This window comes from Gamsiella multidivaricata, assembly GCF_025024155.1.
Source record: "Gamsiella multidivaricata strain RSA 2152 chromosome Unknown BC939scaffold_76, whole genome shotgun sequence".
NCBI lineage: Eukaryota > Fungi > Mortierellomycota > Mortierellomycetes > Mortierellales > Mortierellaceae > Gamsiella > Gamsiella multidivaricata.
In genome coordinates, this window is record NW_026251784.1 from 66,348 (window position 1) to 89,299 (window position 22,952).

Consider the following 22,952-nt stretch of genomic DNA (forward strand, 5'->3'; position numbering starts at 1 on the left):
ATCATAAAATAAAAAAATAAAAGTCCTCTCACAAACAAACAAAGCAAAAATGTCGGTTCCTGCTCTTTTTTTTTTTTTTTTTGCCACTGGAGTGGAAAGTGCTCATTTTGCAGAGCAACTGTGTCTCGACCACGCGGCATGACATGGTCTTAGGCACACAGTTCACAGTTCATGAAGAGTGATATGAACAGCTCACACAGGTACTGTCACACTGTCACACTGCCACATTGCCACACACATCTCCTCCGACTGCAAAACAAGAGGGTTCATTCAACACATATCATCTTATAATCCTACAATCCTGCCATCTGAACTCAATGGAGTCCTCAGTGATGTTGCAGAGCCGGGGGGATAGCATTTTTTTTTTTGTCGCGTACATGTACAATCTTATTATCGTTAGTGGACCGCAGCGTCGGTCCAGATTCGGATTCTAGCCCTCCGATTCGATTCTAGCCCCCGGTTCGATCTCGCTTGTCCAGTTGGACCGCTCACCAAGCCTTGTGAGAGCCCGATTGATCTATCTTGAGAGCCACACTCCCTTTTCTCCTTTTCTCCTCAGCTCGGATACCGAGCTTATCACTGGCACATCGCGCCGCGGAAGTTCGTCGTATTGTCCCATTCTATTTGTAGGCCTGCCCCATCTCTTTTTTTTTTTTGCACACATTTCTACGACCGAGGGATATCAATGGCAATACAAAAGACGAAACAATACGCGCGTTTATTATTGAACACATTATGAACAAACCCAAAGCAAAAATCCACTACTACCATAACATGACTGACTGACTGACTGACTGACTGACTGACTGCAAAAAAAAAAAAAAAACTGTTCTTGAACAACGTTGGTGTATGATACAGGTTGAAGAAATAAATGATGAGGAGAAAAATAGCCACGTATGATGGTTAAGTTAAAACGAAAGAAGGATATGTCCTTTACGCGGATCGCTTGACGGAACGCGACACTGAGTCGAACAGCTTCTCAATGTCAGGATCGATCCTGGTAAAGGCATGATCCCAGAATGCATAGCGTGGATTCTTGATCAGCTCAATAAACGTGATCAAAAGGCCCCAAGGGTGTGGACGATTCACAATCAGACGCTCCAGCAACACCCTAAAATAAATAAGTGACGTTGTCAGTGTGGGCATTGAATGATCACCATGTCCATTGCTGAGTCCTTGCATACCATCCAGCCCCATCTATTACCTTGTAATCTGCTCCTTGATCGTCTCCTGGTTGGCCTCGAAAAAGAGATAGAGTAGTACACGGCTGAAATAGTGCGTGTGCGAATTAGGGTATCTCAGCTGATTGGCAATCGCGCTCAAGAACAGGTATCGACCCTCAGAGTCCAGCTCCGTCAGCAGCTTCTGGAAGATATCCATTGATGCTGTCTGCGCAATCGGCGATGGCGACGACAATTCTGCCTCGGGTAACGACACAGACATGTTGCTGCTATCAGTGCTACTGTTTTCCTCCGATTTCGAGGCATGCAACTGTGCAATGCCGCTGATGCCGACGTACAGAACCAACGAGTTTATCATTGGAACATTGTACTTGGATCCACCAGAGTACAGATCCTGGTTGTTGTGATCGATCGCCAAGATCTCACGTAGGTTGTCGAGGAATGTTGCATGTTCGCGCGTTCTGAGATACATGTCAACGTCTCTCTTCAGGCTGACCGACAAGCTACTCGTGTAATCGGAAAGGACGCGTGGAGGCTGGTGAATTTCGGGCAACAGATCGACCTTCAGGTTCGGCGTGAAGGGGTCGGGCAGACGCATGTTGCGCGGAAACGCACTCAAGATCAAATTGCGTAGTTGGATACAGGTATTTGGGATCACATCACAAAAGCTGAAGTGATAGTCGCACAGGAACTCGGGGAAGTCGTGCAACAACACCAGAAGCACGCGAAGCGTACCCTTGTACAGAGCTCGAGTCGTGTCGCGCATCTCTCCTCCGATCAAGAACGGGGCTAAGAATCGGAAGAGGCAAACAAGCAGCTTCTGGAATGACGCCCATCCCTTGCCGTTCTCAGCCAGTAGCAGTTTGGGCATGAACGCGCGATGCGAGATCAGAGACAGCCAGCCGTACGTGAATCCAGGAAAGACAAGCGGCTGCAGTGTGTGGAAAGTGTTGCTAAAGGCTGTCAAAATCTGGAAATACATGCCAGGGCTCGACTCGTACGAGGTCATCATCTCTGTCAACAGGCCAGAGAACAGGCGAAGGAAAGGCTTCTGGTTGAATTGCCCACGACGTTGCTCATGGGCCTGGGCCAAGACCAGGACAATGATCGAGAGAAGCGTGGTAAGGTAGGTGACCTTTGCGCCGCTGTGATTCACGCCTTGGGGATCGGAGTAGTGCTTGACGAGGGTGACAATCAACTTGACAAAGGCATCGACGCCTTGGTATGCTGCCGCAGTGTTCGTAACTTTGTACTTGATGTAGCTCTCGACACTCATCTCCGTGCACACCCTAAAGAACAATGACGAAATCTCCTCGCCCTTCAAAACGCCCTGCTGCTGAATCGAGTTGATAAATGCTCCGTAATCCTTGTCATTCGAAGTCGGCAACTGGTACACGCGGATCCACTCCGCAAAGATGAAAGCCAACTGCTCGCGCAACACAGAGTTGTCCACATCCTTAGCAGTCTCGCGCGGGACTTGAGCACGCCTGCGAATGTCTTCGATCAGCAGAACAATTGGCTCCACAGTCTTGCCACCGCGCTGTGTCAAACGGTTGAGGACATTGAGCGAGTTGATGAATTCGTTGCGGCTGGCGCAGGGCTGCTCGCTCAAGACGCACTCCCGGATCAACTTGATAGTGTATTCGACCACTCCAGGACGACCAATCTCAATCAAACGAGCCAGCTGGATGTCTTGGTCCACCAAGCTCACCAATCCAGCTCTAATAAGGGTTACGGTGACTGGAACGTTGAACTTACGCTCGTCGTCGGCATATATAAGCCATTCAGTCACCTCCTTCGCCACTTTGCTTGAAAGAGCACATAGTTGCTCGAGCAGAACCGCATACACATCTCGCGACAGAACCTGGTCCGTCTTGTAAAGGAGTTGGACGATCTTTTGCGAGAACGTCAGTGCCGTCTCATCGGGGCTAAAGGACTGTGCCGGAATTAGGGGAACAAGACGAGCCAACACCTTGACCTCGTGATTAGGAGGGAGCGCGGTAAGTGGCATTGAAGGAGAAAGGCTGATCAACTTGTCGAGTTCGCTAATGATCTGAACAAACTTTTCCAAAGCCTGGTGGGCCGACAATGGAATAGGTGTGTTGTTGTACGTGAGCTCGTTGGTATGGAAGGGATACGCTTGGCCAGCATCGACCTTGGCGTTAAGAGGTGTGCGGACGCCTCTGTCAGCATCGAACACAGGAAGTATGGCTGCCTGACGTGGCAGACGTGCAAAGTCCTCGTAGACGCGCAACTGCTGAGGTGTAAGCCCCGCGGGTTTGATTCGAAGAGCCTCGGGAAGACTGGCAGGGTAACGGGAGGACTGATAAGTAGCCATGTCGTAGTAGGGCTGACCAGTACGTTCGCGGTGTTTCTTCCTGGCGCTGAAGGCGTTGGCAAGGCTTTCCTCTATCTCTGGAATGGCCTTCTCCATCGCGGCCTTCTCAATGACCGAGCAGGCGAGATCCAAGTTGTCGTTCACGGTCATCAGAATCGATTGCTCCGGCATGTTCTGGTCAGTAAATCCATTCTGAAGGAAGAGAGTGCGGATAATATTGGCCATGCTGACACGGAGAGGCTCCTTGCAAGTGACCAAAGCAAGACTGCCAGCAAGGTTCTGCACCATCAAGTGAGCCGCCTTGCGCATTTTCTCCTCGTTGGGCTCCATCGCAAAGTCCTTGATAACCATCTCACGGGTAGAGATGCCAGCGATTGTGACAGAGCGATCGACGACGGGAGCGACAATCTCACGAACAGCACGATCAATTGCAATGTGCACAAGACGCTTGAGCGCTGGACGTTCACTGTAGAAGGCAGGTGGATTGAAAGTCACAAATGCTGCCAGGTTGGGAACCATTTCCACCGAAGTATCCTGCTGGGTCGTTGTAGCTGTCGCAGGGACTGCAGCCTGGACAGGCATTCTAGCAGACGGGGCATAGCCACCCATCGAAAGGCGTTCAAAGTCCTGTGTAAGTGTTGCGGAGTGCCCCACTAACTCCTGGGGTGGTCTGTCCTTCAAAATACTTGTGGGCTCGATCTCCTTCAGGTCCAAGGTCAAGCTGTTGCAGAGAACCTCGATCTCGAACTTTAGGTGCAGCTTCAGGTCAGCAAATTGATAAAGCTCCACGAGAAGACGCATAATGGCCATCAGCCAAGGGTTGGGTGGCCTAAAGACCTTGCTCTTGTTGCATTGTTCCAGGACCTTGCAGACAAATGGAATGGCGACGATCAACCTGTTGCTGTCGTAGCCCTCGATCAGCAACTCCTTGAATGCAAGATTCTTGTGCTTGATCGGTCGGTTTCGAGCCAAAGTCATACCTCCGAGCCAGGATCCGAGGTTCTTGAGAAGTGTTCGGTCCGAGGATGATTGAACAGTCTTTTCCGAGTTGATCAAAATCTTGATGTTTGCATACGTCTCGTGCAGAATATGGCGGTAGAGCAAGGGACTCTGAAGTCCATCCAAGAACTGGAGATACAGGACGTGATAGTTGGGCTCGATACTTGCGCGTTTGACCACAATATAGTTGCTGAACCAGCGATAAGCACTTTCTCGAAGAAGCTCCTTCATCTCCGCCAACTTGGTATCAATGTTGGTTTGCGAGACATTGTTGACGATAAAGAGAATCTTGTCTTGTGTCTGCTCGTTTGGCGTCTCATAGTCAATGTCATCTCGTCCGACAAGCAGGGTGTCCACATTGAGAGAGGTGAAGACTGGAGGCGCAGCCGGTTGTGAGGATGCTATAGAGGTTTGCACTGGCGGGACGACCTGTCGCTGGGCCTCCTGGGCGGCTGGCTGCTGAGGGGGTGCTGAGGAGACCAAGTCCATCGATTGATTGGAACCGTCCTGCGCAGCGGCTGTTGCTGAAGGGAGTATCGAGTGGATGTAGCGCACGATCTCCGGGTGAACCTGTTGGAGATGTGAGATCTGCAAGAGATGAGAGCAGTAGGTGGGCCATTCCTGAAGACGGGATTGGAAGCGACTCAGGGCCTGCGCGCCAAAGTTGAACATCTTTGATCCTGGTGGGTTTCGCAAGGCATCCAACACATAGCGCAGGGCAATGCCAAGAGGAATATATGACACCAATTGGTGCTGAATCAACGCTCCGAACAGGTCGCTGGTAATTGACAGCTCCTTCTCGCGATAGGTAGAGAAGAAACGGTATTCGTCAAACAGGTCGTGGATCATGCACGCATAGATGTCCTGTTCACGAGGATCAGACGAGTTCTTGAACTGCTGCAACAGATCGACAATCTCTGGAATCGAAATATCGCCTCGATAGATGCGCTTGTAGTACTCGTTTGTTGTCTCCTCAACATCTGCAGAAAACGAGGTTTCCGTTCCAGTGGCGCCTCCTTCGATTGCTGGGGTGGCGTTGGCGAGTTGAGGGTGAAGCTGAAGACAGGCGCTGTGCACGCTCTTTAATACTGCCGAGTTTTCTGGCGAAATGGAGCTATAATGCGAATTAAACCCCATATGACTCGTTAGAGTGTATGTCTTGCATCTCGCTTCATAAGAAATAGCATTACGGGCCGGAAAATATACATACCTTCCAAGAAGGACCTGTAAAAAAACGGCAATTGTCTCCACTGGCAGTTCCTTATTTGCGGGAGCGTTCTGTCGTGAGTCATTGACAATCCTTTCACTAAGATAGTCCAAGCATGCCCTGACAAAAATGTCTTGACCAGCTTGGATTCGGTTCTGCAGCCACTTGTCCAGGGCCAGCAGGTTGCGGCTGGAAGCAAGTACGGCCAGATCAATTGCAAAAACGAACGACTTCACCTCGAGAACCTTGTTCAATATCTATATAACAAGAACCACAGGTTAAACAGCTGTAAGAAATTGAATGATGCACCATTATTGAATAGGAGGAACCCAAAAAAAATCATACCGAGAGATCCTCCGTGATCTTAAGGATCTTTGTTAACGACAACCGGTCATGATCGTAGAGATCTAACAATCCAGAGACGAAGAGGCCTTGGTTCACCTGCCAGAGGCGAGTTTGGACAAACTGGGGGATGATACCTGCCCCGGTCAGATAAACATGAAGCAGTTTGGAAACAAGATCCTGATGCAACGAGCTCCATGGGACCTTCAGCTGAACAAAACCGAGGAATAGCAGTTCTGTGTTCGACTTCAAGCCAGAGTCCAAAATAGGCTTGACATCGTCATGCACTTCATTGTCTGCGAGCGTCATCAGAGTCTCGACGAGGGGGATACAGTTCCAGACGCTGGACTCCAGCTCCACCGATGCGTGCGCTTGAACATCAGGACTCGCCTGAGAGAATTGATCCCGGGTAAAGATTCGAGGTGATACTGCCCACTCCTGCTCCAGCAACTTTACAGGGGCAGCGACGAGCTCTCTCAAAAGCGATATTTGTGCCTCAACATTATTCCATTGTCCCCAGAGGGCCTCCAGCGGGAAGAGACGTCCATTCTATATTGAAATCAGATAGGTTTGGAATAGTGGATGAGTATTTACCGACTAGCGTTTTCAAGGAACTGCATGTGGTAATAAGATAGACTGCACAAACGAACCTTCTCAGCAGTTCTGAACGCAGTGACGATAAACTCAAATCCGGCGGCATCAGTGACCCTGAAATCGGGATAATCCAAGGCGTGGATGACCCTGATCCAATCGACAGTATTTCTGTTCAATGCTGTGGCAAAGACCTTAAAGTCCCATGCGTTCTCGCTGCTGGGTCTTGCCTGTCTCGAGATCATCATTCCCAGCACACGTGCAATGTCTTGTTCGCCTGGTGCCTTTGAACTGTCGTATCCGGCTTGGCGCATAACATCATTCACGGACGACGCGTTTTTGCAGCAGGAGGGTCCTGCCTCTCGCATGGCCTTGGCCAAGGCTGCTGACTCTGAGTTGTCGTTCATGTCACTATAGTAAAGACGTATTATAATATGATGGGCTCCATGATGAGTAACCGAATAAAGACAAGTTGCTATCGATACGCCTCAATAGTCAAGAAATGTAGGGCATCACATACCGAATCTCCTTGATTGTTGCGGTAATGTTGTTGGGGATGTTGTTGTTGTAAAGGGTGTTTATGAGGGTAGTGACAGTATCGTTGGGCTCGTTCCAGAACTTGTAAATCGATGCGTCGAGTGATCGAACAAAGTCCAACAGTAGATCAGGGGATGAAAGCTGTTCCTTGAGAGAAACTGTATTCGACTGAATAACGCGTTCGGCTGATCGCGATACAAAACCACACAGCATAACAAAGCATCAGTACAAGCAAAGATTTCATCCATCGCAGGTCGGATCGCACAAAGACAAAATGCTACACACCTTGCGCGACGAGTTCAGGCTTAGGTGATTGTAGAACTGCGAGTCCTAGACGGATCTTCTCGACGGGCTCCAAAGGCAAATTCTTGATGAACGCCTCGAAATCAAAGCTCTTGATGACTTCGCTTTTTTCAGATGAGCTGATGGCTTCGCAGAAGAGAGAAGCGGAGGATTGAGTCTTGGTAAGGACCTGGAGCCGCTCAATAAGGAGCTTGTGGATGGATGAGTTGCTGCTTGCTTGTGATCCCTGTCCTGCTCGCCACGCTTGGACGAGACGCCTGATAAGATGCAGGTAGACCGGTTTACCGTTTTCTTCGATAAGCTGCGAATAAAAGTATCAGGCATTGAAGGAATATCGTGAGTATAATGGCTCCTTTTTCCAGCAAAAAAGACTTCGACAAACTCTTCTTTGTCCAAATGCTTACCGAGCGGATTTCACCGACACTTTTGGCGTACGTGTTCTCGGAAAGGGTCGAGAGAAGGACGGCAACCTGGGCCTTTACGATTGTCAGGAAACTGGACTTCCTGGAGGGGAGACTCAACCTGGACGAGGGTGGTATGGGTTGAATCGAGTTGGATGGTTTATCTTCAGAGCTCATGCTGAGAACAAGAGTACATGATGCGCACTCCAGGAGGGGGGAAGGTAAGATGGATGGAGATCAAGAAGAAATAGGAAAACAATATATAATAGACGTTTGAGGAGCGGCGTAGAGATGTATTTTGTATTAACAGAGAAGAAAACTCAAACTGCGAAGAGCAGGATCGGTGTGCAGAAGAATAGAAAGAGAAGGCGTTAATGACACAGCACTTTTCGAGTCAATGAAGAGATCCTCGGAATGGTCCACGTATCAGTCTAGGGATTCGATCAGCTTTCCTGCAATGAAAGCAACCACAGGGAACAGGGCGATGGGTTGGCAAGCAATGGCACATACACAACATACACGCGCAAACACAACGACTGAAAGGGAGGGAAGTGAAGGAAGAAGGAAGAAGGAAGAGAGGAAGGTGATGGCAGCGCCCCATTCGAACTGTCACGTCACGGAATCGCGGGGTCGCGCAAGACCTTCATTCAACGTCTTCGATCGCGACTGTCTCTATTTCTATCCCTATCCTTTTCTCGGCCATGATCCCTGTCCCTGTCCCTGTCCCTGTCCCTCTCTCTATATCTGTCCCCGTCTTTGTTCTTGCCCGACCTGTCTCTATCAGATCTGTCGCTTGAACGATCGCGCCTCCGCTCTCCTTCACCGTCGCGACCGTTTCTATGGCTTCTGTCGTCTCGTCCATCCCGGCTGCTCCGACTGTCTTTGTGCTCACGCCTCTGGTCTCGGTCACGATCATCTCTACTGTCTCTATTCCCACTATCACGGCTGTCCCTGCCTCTACTGTCACGACTACCCCGATCGTCTCGATTGTCCCTGTAGTTGCTCGTGCCTAACCGTCCTGTTGTGTGTCTCTCAGGAACCTTGATCGCCTGAGGTGTTCGTGACTCGCCTGGCTTGATGTACTTTTTGTTGATTGGCTCTGGTTCCTTTGGTTTCGCTCCCAAGCCCAGCAAAGCTGGTCGTCGATTGTATTCAATTCTAATCGCAGATAGTTAACCACCAAGGGTAGTCAGCGTGGCGGAGAAAGTGCAGCACAAGCAGATTAAGGGTGACAGATAAACACTTACGCTTCAGACCCCTTCATGTCACCATTCCATCCCATGCCACGCAATAAGGCAGCGCCAAATTCTTCCACAGGCACTTTTTCATAGTCTTCAAGAGTCGATTCGTCGGGAAGTTCCTCGAGATTTTTCTGAAATGCCTCCACGTCATCGATATTTTCTTGTCCGTGAACAACCAGTCTCCGCGCGTCCTCTGATCTTTCTCCAGATGTGGCTATTCATAGATAAGCATCAATAATACCACGGTCAGCTAAAGTGCAGTACGATGCAACTTGGATGCTCAGCAATGAAAATATGGAAGGAAAAAACCATCACCTTCAATAATCTTTCTGGCTGCTGCTTCATCCAACGTCTCCTCTTTCTGTTCCATCACGATGTCTTCTTTTACTTCCGTAATCGCCGTGAATGTTGAAGTGCTTGCATCGTCTGAGCCTAATTCCGTATGATGTTCGGCTTTGGTGCGCTTTATGATCTGGAGACCATATCTCACCTCTTTGACAGGTTCCTCTACGATATTCATCGGCTCCCTAAGACTTCCCTCCGGCATATATGTCTTTTTCCTCTTTGCCAAAACCTGTTGCCTCCAATCGGCGTTCTCTAGCTTAGGAATTATTAGCGGCTTCGCCTCCTCCTTTGGTACAAGACTGGGTATTGAAAAAAGAAGGAAAAACATCAGCATCAGATAATTGAGGATTACTTGCGTATCCTAGTCAGCATAGAGCAAGCATTCATGGCCCAAGGCTTACCTCTCTATCTTGTTGTCGTCCAAGCCAGCGATGAGTTCATCCTTTTGGGTGTCGCCTTCGTCCTCATTGTTTCCGAAGGCAGAAGCGGCGGATTTGTTAATGAGTGGAGCCTTTTTTTTGGCTAGGCTTAATCCTTTACCGACACTGAGTGATAACTTGAGAGGCGCTCCATTCCCATTAGTCGATGTTGGTGGTGGTGGTTCCTCGGCAGACATGGTGTAGGGAGCAAGTGAGCTTGTCGCTACAAAGTTGTCAGTCGTTCAAGGATCCAAATTGGGCAAAAGCGACCAAGCCACGAGCCGCCAGTGCTCATTTTCTCTTTTTGTCCACCCAGTTGCATTCAACTACACAGCACAGGACACCACCATGAGCTCAGTAACGAACGATCACTTGCGATCCAACTTGCACAGAGAGTTCGTCGAATCAGGAAAGCGTGAACAGTAAGACTCAGCAACACGAGGAAATTGTCTTTCAGTCTTCGAGTACGACGCTTTTGGACGATGCAAAGACCAAGATGAGGATTTGACTACAACCCCCGGTCCTCTTTCGCACCTTTTCACCTAGACTGGTAGACCTTTTGCGCGCGAAGCTGATCGAGTCTGGATGGCGGGATGATTTGAAGGTGTACACAAGAGGTACGGACAAGACAGAACTTGTAGCTTTGTCCTTCTGGACTCAATTGCTCAATTGACATATCATATCTTCCAACACGATAGAGAAAATCCAATCCAGGGAGAACACCATGACCGTCGACGAGATTATCAAGGAAGTCAGTCCACATGCTCGAGGTACAGTACGCATCACCTCCTTGAATTATCTTTTCGTGTCGCATTGGCGTTAGACTTACCGTTCCTATTTTTGGCCCTGCAGCTACCATTCCAGACAAGGTCAAAATGGAGCTCCTAACTCAGATCAGCGCGTTTATCGAGGACACCTTGTGATGAGTATGTGAAGGCGATTTTTTTTTTCCAAGCCGAACACAAGCGGCCGTTCGACGTATATGTTCCAAGTTCATCCGCAACTGCACGGCTGTGGAGAGAACTCTCAAGCCAATTGTAATATAGAATTCGATAAGTGGCACCGTCTCTTGCGCGCATGGCAGCATGGCCAAACGAGTCAGCATAATAATAAAAAACGATCGCGACTGTCACTTGGCGATGACCTCTGTGAATATCTGCTCAGCCCTAAAAACGAGCTGTGCTAGCACGATGGCCTTCGTGTTCATAGAACTAAGAACAAAGTGGTATGATATAGACTAATACACCGGCTGGATTTGGATATAGCCATAGTCCATAATCCATACGGACGCGCAGAGCAATACTTGTCATTTGTTCATGCGGTACCCATTATCCAGGTCCACTTTAACAATTTCACGTAAGCACGCCCTGTATGTACTTCAACACACAGAACACCATACCACCAAAGAAATGTACAAAAGATGCATTGTACGATCAGTAGTTGTGCGGCGTGTGTCTCGGTGAGAAGGGACCACAGAGATTTCAGATGTATAGAGCCTGGCGTAAAGCGTCTTGGTCCGGTGCGCGACGTCGGCTCTCAATTGCCTGCCCTTCCTTGTCTTAACTCATCTTTGTATGCTGGAAGAAAATGCCCTCTATACAACTGTCCCTCTGTGCAGTTGCCCCTCGCTACCGAATGTCAGTCTCTGCACAACAGAAAATTCTATTATCGGCGCATCAAGGTTCCCCATCCCCCCTGAACTGGGTTCTAGGATTTAATATCCGTTCTTGTTAAAAAGGAACCGCTTCTGGCCATTCTCTTTCTCTCCACCCTCCTCCTCGCCCTCATTCCTGACCTACCGCACCCTTGCCAAGATGCTCCCAACCATGAACGTGCGCTGATTGGCCATCCTTGCTGTGTTCGTCTGCTCTGCATTCGTTGTCTCTGCGTCCCCAGTTGCATACAAGAGGGCTTATTCCGACTTTGAGACGAACATCAATGGCAAAGAGAAGAAGGTCAGTGCAGAGCGTGGGGCTGACAAAAAAAAAAAAAAAAAGAACTTGTTCGCTAATCTGGGTTGTTGCATTTTTATTAGTGTCCCCACATGTGCAAGGGAGTCAAACCTGTGAACTCGACGGACTATCTTTGCGGCGACGCACGTCTTGGTCCCAAGAAGCTGCCAACTCTTTTCCCTCTCGATGATATAACTCATCCCCACGATCGCCTTGGCGGTCTCTGTGCTGCCGAATTCCTCCCCAAGTGGACCGTCAACGGCCAGTACACCTATCCTCCCAAGGATGGTTTTCAGCTCAACACCGCGGGCGAGCCCATCCAGGGCAATATGACCCTTCTCATTGGCACACTGGTCGACCACTTTGGAAGCGAATACGGATCCTATATGTCACCCGCTGAGGCTCCTTATCCACAGCGTGCCCTCCCATCCTCCAACCTAGGCACCCCACCAAATGATGATAGATACCCATATAACTACCATGTGTACAATGTTACCAAAGAATTCATCGTCATGGCTGGTCCAATTGCTCCGTGGTTTGGACAGCCTGGCCAAGGCGTACAATACCACACATACAGCAATATCATGAGTCTCATCAGTCAAGGCTTCCTCGTTCCCGTGCCACTTCGCTACAGCAAGCTGTTCTAACAGCTATGTTAATAGTGGATGGCATTGTATTAGAGAAGTCCATAATAATTATAATAATAAAGCACCATTAACACACTATTGTCTATGAATGTGGGTAACGGAGGTGGACGCGTTTGTGCAAACTACATCAAACGTACGAACTGTACGTAGACTTTTTTTTTTTTTTTTTTGTTGGGGAGAGCTTACTACAGCACTTTTGATACAAAGGAGATCATGACAAAGATGAAATACCTTCGCCCAACACCCACACAGCCTTTCCTTATGGGGAAGATGGTTAGACGACCCAAAAACCATACCCAATAGGCTATCTGCAGAGTCTCTGTTTCCGGAGTGGCCATTGATTTGGTTCCTGGGGCCGAAAATGATCCTGCATCGTGTCTACATGCTTAGAAACATGAAAATAAATCTTGTGTTGCCGAAAATAAGAAACACAAGAGATAAGGCTCTGTCCTTCATTACCGATGGTTGCTGGGGGGGATCTGAAGAGTGTATTGCTTTGCTAGGTATCTGAGCGCTCATGGCTTACAATGAACCTCGGAGACAGCGCCTGTTCGTCCATCTCGTGTCAATTGGAAGTAATTGGTAAGTGTTAAGTCATGCGAGGTTTTTGCCCGTGGCATTCTATCATCAGTTGGGACAATCTACGATCCACGCTACGGTCGACAAGTTCAAAGTGTGCATGGCGGGTGGGGCAGATGAACAGTAGAAGAAACCGAGGGACGAGGCTAGCCAGCGATCTGTCGGTTGTCGTTGACCCGAGGATGGATGTGTAAGGATTGTAATTTTGGGAAGAAGAGACTGCAACAGCAACTGTGGTATATATATGCCTGCTATATCTGATGGGGAGGAAGGCAACATGGGGCCATGGGGAGGGATACGATGCCCTTGTATGGCGCTGGCACTCTGGGCGACAATATGTGTATCCCTGATAGAGAGTACTGTATTTCGCCCAAACGTGAAATAACTGGCCGCCGATACGCTTTGCCCTAACTCAAAGTACTCAAAGTACTCTCGGTCTGCTCGGACCATATCTTTTTTGTCCCAACAACAACAAAAAGGCGTTGACATGTCTGGCTTATTATTAATTTTTTTTCTACCCTCCAAAAGCATACCCAAAAGTATCTTTTCGTTGTCCCTCATAAATGGGAATACGATCTGCCAACAATTCTTTCTTCTCCACCACTCCCTCTTCTGATTCTTCTTCTCCTCCTCTCCTCTCTTCTCTTCTTGCGTTCTTATACCCGCTCATCTCTTGAAACAGCAATCGCAGCCTCTTCTTCCCTTCACACCAACACCACAGCTGCTAACATGGAGTCAGGACCAATGCCCGCCGGAGTCCCCTTCCCCGAATACTATGACTTCTTCATGGACTGGAAGACGCCCCTTGCCATTGCTGCCACCTACACTGTCTGCGTCAGCCTCTTCAACCCCAAGGTCGGCAAGGTCTCTCGTGTCGTCGCAAAGTCCTCGAACGCCAAGGCTACCGAGAAGACCGAGTCTGGTGCTGCCATGACCGCCTTTGTCTTTGTCCACAACGTGATCCTCTGCGTCTACTCGGCCATCACTTTCTACAACATGTTCCCTGCCGTCGTCAACAACTTTAGGACCCACAAGTTGCACGATGCTGTAAGTATCTCCTCAGACTGATGAGGTCTTCAAAGAAGCGAGGGAAAGGAGGGTTTTATTTTTGTTTGTTTTTTATTTTTTTAAAAACAAGACCCTGGTGGGGAGGGGGGATGGGGTGGGGTGGAAGTTGTTTGCTTAAGCGAATGGCGACCAAGAGCGAGTTCCCGACAGTAATCTGAACTCAGGAACGAAAGAACAACCAACCTGGACTGTTTCGAACACAGTGGAGAGCACGAGGGTGGGAAATGCCTTGGCGTCCTTCATTCTTTGCCCGTTCGAGTCAAGAGAGTTCAGATCAGCGGGAAACAAAGCAGCACCCTTTTTCTTTTTTGCTCTGTTTCCCCAAGGGATTAGAAAAGTGGACACAGCATCAAACAAACAAAACGTGGTTAGGGAACACATTATTTTGGGGACAAAGGAACGAACCAATGCCGATCCTAATGTTACTTTATCTTATCTTTGAACGCATTTCTTTGATCTAGTACTGCGACACCGACAAGAGTCTGTGGAACAACGGCCTCGGCTACTGGGGCTACCTCTTCTACCTCTCCAAGTTTTACGAAGTCATCGACACCATCATCATCATCCTCAAGGGCCGCCGCTCTTCCCTCCTCCAGACCTATCACCATGCCGGCGCCATGATCACCATGTGGTCCGGCATTAACTACCAGGCCACACCCATCTGGATCTTCGTCGTCTTCAACTCTTTCATCCACACTGTCATGTACTGCTACTACGCCTGCACCTCCATCGGCCTCCATCCCCCCGGCAAGAAGTATCTCACCTCCATGCAGATCACCCAGTTCCTCGTCGGTACCACCATCGCCATCTCCTATCTCTTTGTTCCCGGCTGCATCCGCACCCCCGGTGCCCAGATGGCTGTCTGGATCAATGTCGGATACCTCTTCCCTCTCACCTACCTCTTTGTCGACTTTGCCAAGAAGACCTACTCCAAGCGCAGCGCTATCGCTGCCCAGAAGAAGGCCCAGTAGAGCGGCTTACAGAATACCTCTTCTCTCTGTTCATCTCTTCACATACATAACCCATATTCTCCACAGTGCATGCAGGCATACATGATATCCTTCCTAGTTTCTTCGCTCATCAACATCACTTGTATCAATAAATATCCTCAACATCCTTGCTATTCGCGCATTGTTTGCTCCTGCACCTTGGATGCCAACATGAGTGCCTTGGTACACTTTTACGATCGTTTATTTGTTCCGTTGGCTTGACAGGTTAACGATGGCTGCTTCTCTGGGCAGTCTTTGTCTTGTAGGCACTTTCAAAGGATGCGATGGCTCGCAGCATCAGGACTACTTCAGGACTATTATCACATGAAAAAGTTCACGACGCAGAAACGTATTATCAGCAAATGATTCAACAAGAATACTGGCAAGCGGCAGAAAATAAGAATGACATACCTTTGAACATCCTCAGAAACTGAACTGGCATTGTGGACCGAAACGCGAGAAAAAAATTCATGCAGCAGATTGAGCAACCGTGGGAATCCGTCAATGAAGGCCTGGTGCAGAAATTGTGATGCTAATGCAATATAACAAAAAAAAAAAAAGGCGTTCGTTAGTGTTACACCCATACTGCTGTATACCGGCGCTCTTGCTGGCACAGCACATTGCATTGTCTCGTAGGGCTTACATCTGGCTGCAGCTTTGAGTTCTTGCTCGAGATGCACTGATAATGACTGCCAGAAGCGGTGAACCATGTTTCCATCCATGCTGTTGGATGCAATCTCGAGGAAAGAAATCTGGGTCAACGGATCCCTCTTTCGTGCAAGCACTCGTTCTAGCAAGTAAATCTAAATTCGCAAAGGTCGATCAATGCTATCCCTGTCCAACCGATCGAAGGCTATGAGAGCAATAAAAGGCCAGGTTTACCTTGATACATCCATTATACATTTCATCCATCAGTTTCTCCATGCGTTTCCAGAGGATTGAAGTCCACAAGGCTGCCGCTCCTACACTGGGTTCTCCATTGTTACGTCGAACGCCCCCTCCCACAAACCCTGTAGTATTGCTCATTCCTGACTCCAATTGGATTAAACAAAAAGTAGCATTAGTAAGTGTACAATGAGATGGCGACTCACACATATACTTGGACCATCAAGGATGCCTTCCCACAGCAATTCCTGTACCTTTGGCTTCCTTCTGTAAGGACTGGATATCGACCGCCTGCTTGATCTGCGAGTGCAGTCGATTGGATAATAAAGAGGTCATGGCCACGATCTTGAGGTCTAGTCTCTTGAGTGAATAAAACACCTGGAGGGCCGATCCAACTTGGGCTTGGTTTTGTGCGTCCATGCCCTCCTGAAGCATGCGGTCTGCAGAATCGACAATCCTTCCTCTGACAGTTTCCAAGTTCTTGATCTCATTGTCCACGACGTGGATGCCCTCCAAATCTGATTCCTGTAACAGTGCATCTATGCATAGCAAATTTTATGCTATGGCTTTAGTGTTTGGTAGTGGTTGGTAATGCGCGCACTATCCACACGATCGTCTACAAGGAGACACGTACCGACTTCGCTCAGTGTCAGCGCCGCCTTTGTGAGTTCTAAATCACCTCCTGGCATCTGCATCTCCAGCCGCTTGCTTAGGTATAAGAATCTTAATACCCTCCGCAATACCTCCGAGGTCACTTGCAAGCGCTCCAGTTGAATAGTATATGTTTGTATTTGTTCAAATGGCGTTTTGATTTTGAAAGATAGTCGGTCCATGAAAGCGGTGAGCGTCCTCAGTCCAAGTTTGACGGTCTCGAGAACGGTCTCGAGTTCCCGGATTCCTGCTGCTTGGCTGAGTAGGTCATTGTAATGTGTCGTCACCTATCCATTGTTCAAAACGATTTGCGAGCGAGAATGAGGTCCATTGCGCTATTGCAATCAATTGCTCATTTCTGTGTGGTTCTTTAGGATAATAGTACCGACTGACAGAAAGGTGGTACGTTACCTGATCATGAAGCTGCTTGTTGAGACTGTCGATGCTGAACGAAAGACTAGAGAGCGATGTGGCGATATCGAGCTCTCCTTTGGCGGACTGATGGATGATTGAGTTCGCATGGGTATTGGGATCAAATTGGTCGACCAAGAAGGAGTCATAGTCTGCATAGACATGATAAGCGTCGGAGAATGTTAGTACGTGCTGGTGTCCTGTGAGCTGTGCCGTCAAGACCCTGATGAGGAAATGAATGTAAAGAGACAGGTACCGGTATAAGAGTCGAGTTCAGGGATTGCTGTCGCCATGGTCATCGGTCCTGTTTCTCGCCGCCCTTTTGTAGATGGCCCTGGTGTCCTGGTGTCCTGTTCAAAAGGTGGTCAAGCAGCTGGGCATGAATGGGTGTCGAGATGAAGGGACCGCGCGACCTTTCCAGGAGTGGACGTGACTGGATGCCCCAAAGCCACACTGCCCAAGGAAGGAGTGGAAGGGGTGTTCCCTTTTTAAGAGAGGCCGTTCAGGATTCCTGCTCGCACTGCTCCGTCCCGATTCGACTTTCCTATTCGATCCTCTCTTCTCCCGTTCTTCATTCCAGATCAACCTTGACCAAAAGAAAGAGTTACGTGGGACCGCTCTTTCAATAACGATTCGCTCCTCTTGTGTCGTTACGAACTGATCTGGTTCAACGAACTGATCTAGGTCAACGAACATTCATATACCGATTCCACTTTTGCTCAACACCTCCCCTCCGTCTCAGCCAAAGTCGTGTTATTAGCCTCGACTACCATGCAGGCAAGCTGTCTGGCACAGCGGGGTCCCATGCGCCCACTAATCTTGGGCAGGACCCTTGCGCGCAACCATGCCGTCTCTGTCCAGCGAACAAGGTCTATCTTGCTTAACAAGAACGACATACAACCTCATGAGTAAAAATGATACTGTCGCTAATAATTATCTCGTCATTATCACTATGTGTAGTAAAAGACTTGAGGCTGACTTGATTTGTACGTTCATTCCTCTCTACAGTAAATATCATCGACTCTTCTCATCAATTGCAGGATATAATCGACCAACCAAAAAGCAGCTCCTCTGCAGACTAGCACCAGGTCTGTGGGTTTATAATAATGGAGGCATCTACGGAGGAGAGGCCGCGGTGGCAGTCAACCAAACAACACAGCAAGTGATCATGCAACGATCAGGCGCTAATCTGAACCCGTCCTCATTTGCGGGCGCTACACCCAGGGCAAGAGGCGTACACGAGATGATGGACCATTTGAGCGAACGGATGGTCAAGGGCACGGCGCAAATTTTGTCCAGACCTCAGCCCAGGACACGCCTACAGGAGCCAGGCCATCGAAGATTCACTCAGCCTAGTCAACAAAACCTCTTCCACGATTCCTTGCAGCATTCAGTTCACGCCAATCACTCATTATCGTCAGCATCTCACCACGCTCGACTGTATCGAACCTCATCAGCACAGACTAGATCGCTGGAGTGGACACGGGTCAAAGCAGTAAACCCTGTCGCATATGTCCGGACCAAGCTGGTACCCTCGTCCATCAGTCCGTACGCTCACAACGGATCAAAACGATCTTTCGCAACACAGGCAAGTAGCCAACACCCTCGCTCATCACCGTCGTCGTCACCCCAAAATGCCTTGGTGAAATGGACACCCCCAATTGGTCCTTTGGACAGGGTAGACCGGGCGAGGCTCCTGTCGGCAGCACCGAATTTTCTGGCTCGACTCAAGATCCGATTTAAGCTGCTCCTGATGCGTCAGATCCGTCCATGGCGTGTAGACGACTTTATCGCGATGTTCTCTTGGGCGTTCCTAGCGAACGTGGCCTTTGTTTTATTGGGAACCACGACATTCTTTAGTTTGGTACTCACGACTGCCAACAGCCTGCAATTCCAAGGTATGTTGTGGGTATGATTCTTGGGTTCAATGTTTATTTTATGCATCATGCTTCTGTCATTTTCATTTCAGGGGATATGCAGTTAGAGAAAAATGCACGTCACTTCTGGCTGTTTTGGGTGGTCTGTGTGTTCATTCACTGACCAAAAATTTTGTTGTTTTAGGGTTTGTGGCATCCAAGATTAGCGATTATCTTACCGCATCAACAGGAGTGAAGGTCAAGTTCGAGGCAGCTATTGTGCCTAATTGGAAGGACGGCCGCATCACTCTCAGAAACGTCGTCATGTCCAAGCGTGTAGAGGAACCATCTCAGAATCACCTCTTGAGCCATAAGGGCGAGGACCATTCAGGTCATGGACACGAACATGATCACGATGGAAGCGAGCACGGTGTTGCAACGGAAGAAGAAGTCGACACCAACTTTACAATGTTTGATCTGACCATCGACCAGATTGACGTCACGCTATCAGCCAAGCGGTGGCTCGATGGTAAGGGCCTCATTGAAGACGCTTCCATCAAGGGTGTTCGCGGAGTCATTGGTAAGATAATTCTTTTGTGTATTTATGGCTAAAAGAGATACAAATACACTGTTTGTACGCATGTCTAAACATGTTTATTTCCTCTTGATTTCATTAGACCGAACACATGTATGGTGGGATCCTGATGTCGAGTACATTCCAGAGGAGGCCAGAAGAAAGCACGTCACTGGCGACTTTGAGCTTGACTCACTGCAACTGGAGGATATGCTTGTGACAGTACTCCAACCCGATGATTTCAGGCCTTACACAGTCTCCATCTTCTCAGCCCAGTTCCCTTGCTTCCGCAAGCAATGGCTCTTCTATGACATGCTGTGCGCGGAATCGATGGTCGGCATGTTTGATGGCTGTCTCTTCAGCTGCTACACTGCACAGCGGGAGAGCACAGACAGCCAGACGGACATAAAATGGAAGCGTACCACGCGCTTCAAGATTGACGACGTTAAGATTGACCATTTGAACGCGGGAGTGGAGGGGCCTTTTGGCTGGATCTATTCTGGGACGGTCGACATCACATGCGACGTTAGGATACCGAACGAACCGCGGGAGGATGTGCTTCGCAAACTGGTGAACGATATTGTGGACAAGATTGACGAGGTGGTTGACTTCGCGCCATTGCCTCTGGTCTTTGGAACTGGTGCAATTGGTAGCAAGGAGATTGTCATGTACCCCAACAGGGCCGCGGCTGCATTGCATCAAAAGATGATGGAAGAAGAAGAGGAGCAACGGCGAAATTCACAGCGGCACGGGCAGGGACAGAATGCTGAAGAGGAGCACCATCACGTGTACCAGGCTAACAGTCATCAGTATCTTCAAAAACAGCAGCTGATTGAGCAGCAATTGAGGCAATACCAGCAACAGCAGGAACAGAACCAGCAACATTTGACGGAGCAACAACGCCAACAACACGAGAGGCACATGACCAAACTTGTTCCCATGAGGTTGAAGTCCAAGAAGCCCGCACTTGTGATGGATTTTGAGTTCCGGTTCAATAACGTCAAGGCTTCGGTTCCTCTTCAGACCGAAAGCATGTCGTATCTTTCGAATGCTGCAGTTCGTCCAATTGTCGCGTTCATGAACAGCAATCGAACAGAGATTCCTATCCGCTGCCGTCTCGAAATGGATCTCGTAAGTCAATTAGCATGCTTCAGCTTTTTTTTTTTTTTTCGTTTTATCAGCCGTGTTAAACATTCTAATATGCAATACCATTGGTTCAATATATAGTCCGAATTCAATGGATCGTGGACAGTATACGATTCGAACCTTATGAACAGCTTGTCCACTGAGCTCGGCAAGGCATGGGCCAGCCTTGTTGCGGACGAGAGGGAGAGGAACCGAAAGTTGAAACGTGTTGGTCTATGGGGCCTCCAGTCGATGACCAGAAATATTGTCAGCGTATACGACTATGCACGTGGCAACCGAGGCTTCTGGCATTACATTGGAGCTCAAACTGTCTAGACCCAGCACTGGCTCATCTTAGGCACCACCAAGCTTTCATTTATCATTTCTTTGCATGCATTGTTAGTGCCCTTTTTTTACTTGTTTATTTGTCATTCAATAGCAACATTGTACAATACATACCCGAAAATAGACATTGCCGTACATTGCCGCGCTGAAAAAATGTAAAGAGGATGAAGAAGAATAAACCATGCAAGACACCTGCGCAAGATCTATCCCTGAACAAAGGTGGCGACGATAAGAATCCAGATGTGTTCCTGAGAAACAGATGAAACGGGCCAATCGCATTCTTCGATCCAAAAACAAGGTTAAGTTCAGTCTTGTTCAGGGCAAATGGAACGTACCTGGGCGCGCATACGTACCAGTCGCTGCGCTTGTCATACTCATCTCAAGGGCGCAAATACAGTGTCGACTCTAAGAAATAGCGTACAGATAACTGCAATATGGAGTCAGTGTTGTTATATACTCGTTTTGTGCGGTACTCCTTCGCAGAGAATTGTTGCCTTAATCCCTCGCCTCGAGAGCCCTTACTTAGATGCTTCGGCTCCCATCGCCGGCTCACAACCCAAGATGAATTCAGCGCTATCATTGGGCAGACTGCAATTTTAGGTCCACATGTCTTCTGCTGTTCCTTTACCTCATGTCCCAAAGAGAGCTCACTATTTTTTTTTTTTCTCAGGAGTACATTTTTATTGTGCTCTCATCAAGCCTTTCCCTGAAATGGCGACGATGGTAATTTTGTGGCACCTGGAATGAAGAAATGGACAAAACTGGCATGCAGCGCTGTCCAGCTCGCCTCATCCTGCCCAATCTTCTCGATTGGCAAACTTATATTTATCCGGAAGCAAACAAACAAACCACTCATAGAAATGTTAACACTGAATGCGCTTAGACTATACTCGCTTACTCAACATAGACTACACCAGAGTGGCCATCTCACTTTCCCTGTAGCCTTGTTCTATCGGCACCCTCTCATCCCTTCATTTGCTAATACTTCTGCTCTCATAATCTTTCACCCTCTCGGGTGCGTGTTCACGGCGCCCTATGGCGTCCCATGGCTGCAATCGCGTGAGAACCAACGCACATCGGTGCCAACACGCCTGCAGATTATAAATACTCGTATGTACCCCACCATTTCTCTTTTTCTTTAGCCATTCAGGACTCTTCGCACCGCACACCTACCCTAATCCAATTCCCGCCTTCTCGCCCCTTCCTCCTTCCCCTCCCTCCACCTCTCGACTTCAACCCCTCACAGTCTTCTACAGACACTAGTCTTTACCTCTCATTATGAAGATCACCGCCATCCTCTCCGCCCTTGCCGCGGCTACCCTCGTCTCCGCCGGCAAGTTCCACTCTCTCAAGCCTGGCAAGACCAACATCATCAACAACGGCTTCATTATCGAATACCACGATGGTGTTAAGCACTCGGATGCTCATGACGCCCTCAAGTCCCACAATGTCAACTACAAGGTCCGCAACGAGTACAACGTCTTCAACGGAGCCGCCATCACTGTCGATTCCCAGCATGATGGCCGCGCTCTCTCCATGATCCCTGGAGTCAAGAATGTCTGGCATATCTCACTCTACGACATGCCCAAGGTCGAGAAGTCTAAGACGAAGCCCGATGATGCCTCTGCGACCTCGGATCACCGCATGACTGGTGTCGATGTCTTGCATAGCAAATACAGTTTGACTGGAAAGGGCGTCAAGATTGGTGTCATCGATACAGGTATCGACTACAAGCATCCTGCCTTCGCTGCCGCCGGTGCTGATGCTGGATGCTTCGCTCGCAATGGCAAGAACTGCCGTGTCAAGTATGGTTGGGACTTTGTCGGTGATGACTACACTGGATCCAACACTCCTAAACCTGACAGTGATCCCATGGACTGCTTTGGACACGGTTCTCACGTCGCCGGTATCATTGGTGGAAATGCTCTGAACATCAAGACCTCGCCTAAACCCCCACAGCCCTTCG

At 48.8% G+C, this 22,952-nt stretch overlaps 7 protein-coding genes across 7 annotated transcripts; 4 read left to right on the forward strand and 3 right to left on the reverse strand.

Moving 5' to 3' along the window:
• Positions 1–775: 775 nt before the first annotated feature.
• BC939DRAFT_463306 (CCR4-Not complex component, Not1-domain-containing protein) lies at positions 776–8,436 on the reverse strand. The gene is made up of 8 exons (XM_051557211.1): positions 7,903–8,436; positions 7,481–7,799; positions 7,179–7,380; positions 6,718–7,069; positions 6,071–6,616; positions 5,729–5,982; positions 1,205–5,632; positions 776–1,111 (listed from the first exon to the last, which is right to left on the reverse strand). The coding sequence occupies exons 1-8, from the start codon at positions 8,074–8,076 to the stop codon at positions 934–936; spliced, it is 6,453 nt and encodes a 2,150-aa protein (XP_051408345.1). The 5' UTR covers positions 8,077–8,436; the 3' UTR covers positions 776–933.
• BC939DRAFT_295618 (DExH-box splicing factor binding site-domain-containing protein) lies at positions 8,377–10,271 on the reverse strand. Its single transcript, XM_051551331.1, has 4 exons — positions 9,887–10,271; positions 9,456–9,784; positions 9,147–9,354; positions 8,377–9,057 (listed from the first exon to the last, which is right to left on the reverse strand). The coding sequence occupies exons 1-4, from the start codon at positions 10,099–10,101 to the stop codon at positions 8,547–8,549; spliced, it is 1,263 nt and encodes a 420-aa protein (XP_051408346.1). The 5' UTR covers positions 10,102–10,271; the 3' UTR covers positions 8,377–8,546.
• On the forward strand, positions 10,253–10,827 carry BC939DRAFT_506624 (transcription factor e(y)2-domain-containing protein; the record flags this gene model as incomplete). The annotated part of the gene is made up of 4 exons (XM_051560807.1): positions 10,253–10,326; positions 10,451–10,521; positions 10,603–10,674; positions 10,757–10,827. The coding sequence occupies 4 exons, from the start codon at positions 10,253–10,255 to the stop codon at positions 10,825–10,827; spliced, it is 288 nt and encodes a 95-aa protein (XP_051408347.1).
• Positions 10,828–11,736: 909 nt separating this feature from the next.
• On the forward strand, positions 11,737–12,541 carry BC939DRAFT_295630 (uncharacterized protein). Its single transcript, XM_051551332.1, has 2 exons — positions 11,737–11,859; positions 11,940–12,541. The coding sequence occupies exon 2, from the start codon at positions 11,949–11,951 to the stop codon at positions 12,501–12,503; it is 555 nt and encodes a 184-aa protein (XP_051408348.1). The 5' UTR covers positions 11,737–11,859; positions 11,940–11,948; the 3' UTR covers positions 12,504–12,541.
• Positions 12,542–13,529: 988 nt separating this feature from the next.
• Positions 13,530–15,273, forward strand: BC939DRAFT_463325 (fatty acid elongase). Its single transcript, XM_051557212.1, has 2 exons — positions 13,530–14,129; positions 14,612–15,273. Exons 1-2 carry the CDS (start codon positions 13,812–13,814, stop codon positions 15,119–15,121), a joined length of 828 nt encoding a protein of 275 aa, XP_051408349.1. The 5' UTR covers positions 13,530–13,811; the 3' UTR covers positions 15,122–15,273.
• On the reverse strand, positions 15,274–17,538 carry BC939DRAFT_463327 (Golgi transport complex subunit 5-domain-containing protein). The gene is made up of 8 exons (XM_051557213.1): positions 17,343–17,538; positions 17,087–17,238; positions 16,659–16,962; positions 16,279–16,563; positions 16,022–16,167; positions 15,783–15,942; positions 15,551–15,671; positions 15,274–15,453 (listed from the first exon to the last, which is right to left on the reverse strand). Exons 1-8 carry the CDS (start codon positions 17,383–17,385, stop codon positions 15,366–15,368), a joined length of 1,299 nt encoding a protein of 432 aa, XP_051408350.1. The 5' UTR covers positions 17,386–17,538; the 3' UTR covers positions 15,274–15,365.
• Positions 17,539–18,839: 1,301 nt separating this feature from the next.
• BC939DRAFT_401594 (mitochondrial distribution and morphology protein family 31/32) lies at positions 18,840–20,977 on the forward strand (the record flags this gene model as incomplete). The annotated part of the gene is made up of 5 exons (XM_051552619.1): positions 18,840–18,984; positions 19,148–19,522; positions 19,620–20,179; positions 20,432–20,647; positions 20,744–20,977. The coding sequence occupies 5 exons, from the start codon at positions 18,840–18,842 to the stop codon at positions 20,975–20,977; spliced, it is 1,530 nt and encodes a 509-aa protein (XP_051408351.1).
• Positions 20,978–22,952: the final 1,975 nt, after the last annotated feature.

Coding starts and splice junctions, on each gene's coding strand:
- BC939DRAFT_463327 (XM_051557213.1), bottom strand. CDS start 17,385: ATGACCATGGCGACAGCAATCCCTGAACTCGACTCTTATACCG. Junction 15,943..16,021: donor TGTATAATGGATGTATCAAG/GTAAACCTGGCC, acceptor TTGCGAATTTAG/ATTTACTTGCTAGAACGAGT. Junction 15,454..15,550: donor GTTTCTGAGGATGTTCAAAG/GTATGTCATTCT, acceptor ATGTGATAATAG/TCCTGAAGTAGTCCTGATGC.
- BC939DRAFT_295630 (XM_051551332.1), top strand. CDS start 11,949: ATGTGCAAGGGAGTCAAACCTGTGAACTCGACGGACTATCTTTGCGGC.
- BC939DRAFT_295618 (XM_051551331.1), bottom strand. CDS start 10,101: ATGTCTGCCGAGGAACCACCACCACCAACATCGACTAATGGGAATGGA. Junction 9,785..9,886: donor GACGACAACAAGATAGAGAG/GTAAGCCTTGGG, acceptor TTCAATACCCAG/TCTTGTACCAAAGGAGGAGG. Junction 9,058..9,146: donor GACATGAAGGGGTCTGAAGC/GTAAGTGTTTAT, acceptor ATCTGCGATTAG/AATTGAATACAATCGACGAC.
- BC939DRAFT_463325 (XM_051557212.1), top strand. CDS start 13,812: ATGGAGTCAGGACCAATGCCCGCCGGAGTCCCCTTCCCCGAATACTAT. Junction 14,130..14,611: donor CCCACAAGTTGCACGATGCT/GTAAGTATCTCC, acceptor TCTTTGATCTAG/TACTGCGACACCGACAAGAG.
- BC939DRAFT_463306 (XM_051557211.1), bottom strand. CDS start 8,076: ATGAGCTCTGAAGATAAACCATCCAACTCGATTCAACCCATACCACCC. Junction 6,617..6,717: donor CGTTCAGAACTGCTGAGAAG/GTTCGTTTGTGC, acceptor ATTTCAATATAG/AATGGACGTCTCTTCCCGCT. Junction 1,112..1,204: donor ATCAAGGAGCAGATTACAAG/GTAATAGATGGG, acceptor TATTTATTTTAG/GGTGTTGCTGGAGCGTCTGA.